We start from the raw sequence: 6,895 nt of genomic DNA, 5'->3' as shown, positions 1-6,895 counted from the left end.
AAAGAACCAAGATGCCCTTCAAAGGATGAATGGATAAGGAAGATGTGGTCCATATACACTATGGAGTATTATGCCTCCATCAGAAAGGACGAATACCCAACTTTTGTAGCAACATGGACGGGACTGGAAGAGATTATGCTGAGTGAAATAAGTCAAGCAGAGAGAGTCAATTATCATATGGTTTCACTTATTTGTGGAGCATAACAAATATCATGGAAGACAAGGGGTGTTAGAGAGGAGAAGGGAGTTGGGGTAAATTGGAAGGGGAGGTGAATCATGAGAGACTATGGACTCTGAAAAACAATCTAAGGGGTTTGAAGTAGCGGGGGGTGGAAGGTTGGGGTACCAGGTGGTGGGTATTATAGAGAGCACGGATTGCATGGAGCATTGGGTGTGGTGAAAAAATAATGAATACTGTTTTTCTGAAAATAAATAAATTAAAAAAAAAAAAGGCCAGTCCACAGTACACCAGTTTTCTAGTCTTATGCAAGAGTTTTAACTTCCCAAGATCTTGATTGCTCTTCTTTACAATGGAAGTCCCAATGGTACTTAATTTCATTCGGTTGCATGAGGCTTAAGTGAGGTAATATTATATTATATTTGCCACAATGCCCAGCAACAGAGTTAGTAAACCTAAAACTTAATTGCTTAATTGGTGTTTTTACTATATTCCAGAATCCTTTGCTCTAGTTAGGGAACAGGGGAAATCAAATGAATACCTTAAGATGATTCATGGTTGAGTCAGTATGTAGGACTTGGATCTTTGCTGGACCATTCCTGTTTGTAATTTTCATCAAGGAGCAATATATCACACAGGTTCATATAATCATGAGGTTTAGGTATATTTTGATCATTTAATAGTTACAGGTAAAGAAAAAAATATATAACAAAATTGTAATGTCTGGAAAAGAGCATAGGAAGCATAAAACACTTCAAATTGTTTGGAAGATAAAACAGGACAATATATATGTTATATGATTAGCACAGTGATTGGTATATGATAAACTCACATAGTATTTACTAGAGAAACAATGCTGATATTTGAGGACACTGATTCAGGATTTTAAAAATATGGTTCATTTTCTGGCCTCCCCACTCATGAGCTGCGCAACCTTGATTGTTTCATAAACTCTATCAAGATCTGCTCTATCCTCCAGTAAAATGAGTCAATCATGGGTAGATACAGTATCTGGAGTAGAGCAGGTGTTCAAAATGTTGGCTAATAGTAGTAGTAGTAGTAGTAGTAGTAGTAGCAGCAGCAGCAGCAGCAGTAGTAATAGTAGTAGTAGTAGTAAAGGGAAGAAAACTGTATTTCATATGGAAGAATCATTTAAAGAAAGAGAAGAAATGTCATGGGAGAAGTTAGCATTAATGAAGTATCTACCTGCTAAACACTTTTTGCAGCATATTATTAAGATTCAAATGCGTGTATGATGAATAAATGAATAAAAACAAATAACAACATCTATAAGATCCTGGAAATACATGAGGTCAAATCACCACTAATTATAAATCACATGTTGCTTTTATAGGATTTCTAGCTCTCAGCTGGAACTCATATCAACTAATAAAATGGGAAATCCAAGTAATGTGACTGAATTCATCCTTTTGGGCATTGCAGAGAACCCAGAGCTGCGGAAAGTGCTTTCTGTTGTGTTCCTAATCATGTATGTGTCCACAGTTTTGGGAAACCTACTCATTGTGGTAACTGTGATCACAAGTCAGCGTCTGAGAACACCAATGTATTTTTTCCTTATTTCCTTGTCCCTTTTGGACGTTACTTACTCTTCTGTTATTGCCCCCAAGATGATTGTGGATTCCCTCTCCAAGACCACTACTATCTCCTTAGAAGGCTGCCTGACCCAGCTCTTTGCAGAGCATTTCTTTGGTGGTGTGGGGATCATCATTCTCATTGTTATGGCCTATGACCGCTATGTGGCCATCTGTAAGCCCTTGTACTACACAATTATTATGAGCCCTCGGGTATGCTGCCTGTTGCTGGGAGGGGCTTGGGTGGGAGGGTTTATCCATGCAGCAATACAGCTTCTCTTCATGTATCAAATACCCTTCTGTGGCCCCAATGTCATCGACCACTTTATATGTGATTTGTTTCCCTTGTTGAAACTTGCCTGCATGGACACCCACACCCTGGGTCTCTTAGTCATCCTCAACAGTGGGGTGATGTGTGTGACCATCTTCCTTATCCTCATCACCTCCTACATGGTCATCCTCTGCTCCCTGAGGTCTTGCAGCTCTGAAGGACGGCGCAAAGCCCTCTCCACCTGTGGCTCCCATCTCACTGTAGTCATCTTGTTCTTTGTGCCATGCATTTTCCTGTATGTGCGACCTGTAGCCACTTACCCCATAGACAAAGCAATGGCTGTGTCTGATTCCATCATCACACCCATGTTGAATCCCTTGATCTATACTCTGAGGAACACTGAGGTGAAAAATGCCATGAGGAAACTGGGAAAAAGAAGGACTTTTGTAGGCAAGTGACTTCTTTATTTTCATTGTAAAATTGATCAAATATATAATTACTTTTATATCTTTATCATTTGACTTTTGCCACTTGCCATCTCTCTAATATACCAGACATCTTGACAAAAAGACTTTTGTCTATTTATGATTGGCATCTATTAAGTTTCCATAAAGTTCTGTTGAATGATTATAGAATGCAAGATACTTGTCCCTAGAAATAGCCTAATTCAGATGGTTGGACGAAAAAAGGAGACAGTCAATAAATATTAAAAAACAAATAACCACAAAAAGATGCTAAATTTTGTTAAATACTTTCTCTGCATCAATTGAAAGGATCATATCATTATTGTCCATTCTTTTATTAATGTGATGTATCACATTGATTGAGTCATGGATGTTGAGTCACCTTGCTGCACAAGAGTAAACCCTACTTTGTGCTGGTGAATAATCCTTTTAACATACCATTCAATCCTATTGGCTAGTATCCTGGTGAGAATTTTAGCATCCATTCTCTGAAGGCAAGGGAAATAAAGAGGAACATGATCTATTCTGACTTCATCAAGATAAAAGCTTCTCCACAGCAAAGGAATCAACAAAACTAAAAAGCAACCTACAGGAAAAAATATGTAGTGGAAAAAAGACAGTCTCTTCAATAAATGGTGCTGGGAAAACTGGGGAGCTATATGTAGAAGAATGAAATTTGACCATTCTCTTATACTGTACACAAAAATAAACTCAAAATGGATAAAAGACCTCAATGTGAGACAGGAATCCATCAGAATCCTAGGGAAGAACATAAGCAGTAATCTCTTCGATATCAGCCACAGCAACTTCTTTCAAGATATGTCTCCAAAGGCAAAGGAAACAAAAGCGAAAATAAACTTTTGGGACTTCATCAAAATCAAAAGCTTCTGCACAGCAAAGGAAACAGTCAAGAAAACAAAGAGGCAACCCACGGAATGGGAGAAGATATTTGCAAATGACAGTACAGACAAAAGGTTGATATCCAGGATCTATAATGAACTCCTCCAACTCAACACACACAAAACAGACTATCATATCAAAAAATGGGCAGAAGATATGGACAGACACTTCTCCAATAAAGACATACAAATGGCTATCAGACACATGAAAAAATGTTCATCATCACTAGCCATCACGGAGATTCAAATTAAAACCACAATGAGATATCACCTTACACCAGTTAAAATGGCCAAAATTAGCAAGAAAGGAAATAACATGTGTTGGAGAGGTTGTGGAGAAAGGGGAACCCTCTTTCACTGTTGGTGGGAATGCAATTTGGTGCAGCCTCTTTGGAGAACAGTGTGGAGATTCCTCAAGAAATTAAAAATAGAACTTCTCTATGACCCTGCCATTGCACTCCTGGGTATTTACCCCAAAGATACACATGTTGTGAAAAGAAGGTCCTTCTGTACCCCAATGTTTATAGCAGCAATGGCCACGGTCGCCAAACTGTGGAAAGAGCCAAGATGCCCTTCAGTGGTTGAATGGATAAGGAAGATGTGGTCCATATACACTATGGAGTATTATGCCTCCATTAGAAAGGACAAATACCCAACTTTTGTAGCAACATGGATGGGACTGGAAGAGATTATGCTGAGTGAAATAAGTCAAGCAGAGAGAGTCAATTATCATATGGTTTCACTTATTTGTGGAGCATAATAGAAAGCATGGAGGACAAGGGGTGTTAGAGAAGAGAAGGGGGTTGGGGTAAATTGGAAAGGGAGGTGAATCATGAGAGACTATGGACTCTGAAAAACAGTCTGAGGGGTTTGAAGTGGCAGGGGGTTGGGAGGTTGGGGTACCAGGTGGTGGGTATTAAAGAGGGCATGGATTGCATGGAGCACTGGGTGTGGTGAAAAAATAATGATACTGTTATGCTGAAAATAAATAAATTTTTAAAAAAGCAACCTACAGAATGGGAGAAGATATTTGAAAATGTTATTAGATAAAAGGCTAGTAGCCAGATCTATAAAGAACTTCTTAAACTCAACACCCAAAAAACAAACAATCCAGTCAAGAGATGGGCAGAGATATGAACCGACATTTCTCCAAAGAAGACATACAAATGGCCAACAGACACATAAAAAATGCTCCATATCACTTGGCATCAGGTAAATGCAAATCAAAAACACAATGAGAAACCACCTCACACCACTCAGAATGGCTTAAAATAACAATTCAGGAAACAACGAATGTTGGTAAGGATGCAGAGATAGGGAAACCCTCTTACACTGCTGGTGGGATGGAAGCTGGTGCAGCCACTCTGGAAAACAGTATGGAGGTTCCTCAAGAAATTAAAAATACAGCTACCCTATGACCCAAATATGTGTTACTAGGTATTTTCACCAAACGTAGAAACGTAGTGATCCAAAGCAGGACCTGCACCCCAATGTTTATAGCCACAATGTCCACAATAGCCAAACAATGAAAAGACCTGAGACATCAATCAACAGATGAATGGATAAGGAAGGTGTGGTATATATAAATAATGGAATATTACTAAGCCATCAAAAAATAGAATCTTACCATTTACATCAACTTGGATGAAATTGGAGGGTATTAGGCTGAATGAAACAAGACAGTCAGAGAACAACAATTATCATATGGTTTCATCCATAAGACAAATGTAAAAACCATCACAGAAGATCAGAGGGGAAGGGAGGGAAAATGGAATTGGAAGAAATCAGAGAGGGAGACAAATCCTGAAAGACTCTTAACTATAGGAAAGAAACTGAGGATTGCTGGAGGGGAGGTGGGGGTAGGAATGGGATAACTGGGTGATGGCATTAAGGAGGGCATGTGATCTGATGAGCACTGGGAGTTACAGGCAACTGATGAATTACTGAACTCTACATCTGAAACAAGTGATGTAATATATGTGGGCTAATTAAATTTAAATAAAAACTAAATAAACAAAAGGCAGAGGGCAATCATTAGAACAGCATTGGTGTAAGTGGAGGGCTCTGATTATTTTATGGAGGGTACTTCATGTTGGATAGGCAGAAGAAGATTCCATTACCAGGTACCATTTCAGCTGATTTTGAATTCTGTTGAGATTTTGTGAGGAAAAGTGCTGAAACAAATTATTCAATATATTTATTGATGATGAGCACCAATAAAAAACAAAATGTGATCAGAAGGAAACAGCCTTATGAGAATTAGTGGGGTCAATATTCTGGAAAGGGTCACTCTAAAGCAGGACTACTGTGGTATTTTCAAGGAACTGTGAAAGACCGGGAACATAATGGTCCAGGAAGAGAGTGGCAAGAAGCAAGATCAGAAATGCCCACAGGGTCAGCTTATGTAGTGCTGAGATAACCAACACTCCCTGAAACCACAAAGGGCATGAATGTTGTTAGTGTTTCTTAAAAATAACCAAGCCTCAAGGAGTCTTTATAAATGCTGACTGACACTAACTTTTGTGTTTAGGGGAGTTGGGGGAATAGGTGGAAAAGCGTTTGCAGCTAGCTTCTATTTGTCCTTTAATTTTTGATTGTAGAAGGAAATTTATAACAGCATTTGAAAATATTTGACAGTAAAATACTTCTTTTTATATTTTAAGATTTTTTTCCATGTATCAATACAGAAGAAAAAATTAATAACAATGTGATGACTTGGGTTTTTTGAAAACCCTTGGGATAATCTTTATTTTTATCACATAATATAAACACTGGATTCCTGAACTGGGAAGACCTCAAAATGGGGTCCATGTCTTTATATCTGCGTAATATGTGAGGTTTTAGAACTTTATCAAGCCCATCAAAGGAATAGTGTGATGCTAGCTGTAGCTTCATGTTTCTCACTCTATTATTGTGAAATTTTTGTGACTGTGCCATCCTAGAATATAAAGTTTGATCAAATCTTTTCATAGAGGATTACATTAGTTCTCAGGTAATAGCTCGCCTCTATTTCCCATTAAATACATTTTAGCAGATAAGGCTTAGAATTTTTTTTACATATTCTGCTTTCCAACACAAACCTTAGTTTGTTGATTCCTGTTACCAAGATTTTCTGATAAACAAATTACATTGTTAAATAGAAGGGCTATTTCTGAGATGCCAAAATGGGATTTGATAAAATTTCATCCAATTACAATTAAAACAGACTAAACTAAAAGTAAAATGAGGTTCTTTGCTTTGATCAGAGGTATATTCCAGAAACCTAAAGGAATGTCACACTCAATTCCAAGAGAGATCCATTAAATTCAGGAATAAGAGAGGCCACCTTTTATAGCTGCTATCATTATATATTTTACTAAGAGTTTTAAGGCCAAGTTCTCAAACTCATATGCTTAGGGTTTCAAAGAAATTTAAAAAATTGAATAGAGCCAAAACTACACAAAGACATTTAAGAAAAAAATTTAAGACATTTGTTCCCTGTAGAAAGGGAA

At 37.8% G+C, this 6,895-nt stretch overlaps 1 protein-coding gene across 1 annotated transcript; it reads left to right on the top strand.

Moving 5' to 3' along the window:
• Window positions 1-1,572: 1,572 nt before the first annotated feature.
• LOC309872957 (olfactory receptor 4C6-like) lies at window positions 1,573-2,499 on the top strand (the record flags this gene model as incomplete). The annotated part of the gene is made up of 1 exon (XM_082747925.1): window positions 1,573-2,499. One exon carries the CDS (start codon window positions 1,573-1,575, stop codon window positions 2,497-2,499), a length of 927 nt encoding a protein of 308 aa, XP_082604051.1.
• Between the last annotated feature and the right edge of the window lie 4,396 nt (window positions 2,500-6,895).

This window comes from Mustela nivalis (assembly GCF_964662115.1).
Source record: "Mustela nivalis genome assembly, chromosome: 9".
Classification (NCBI taxonomy): domain Eukaryota; kingdom Metazoa; phylum Chordata; class Mammalia; order Carnivora; family Mustelidae; genus Mustela; species Mustela nivalis.
Note: the sequence above shows the minus strand (reverse complement) of the source record. Positions and strands in the feature narration are given on the sequence as shown.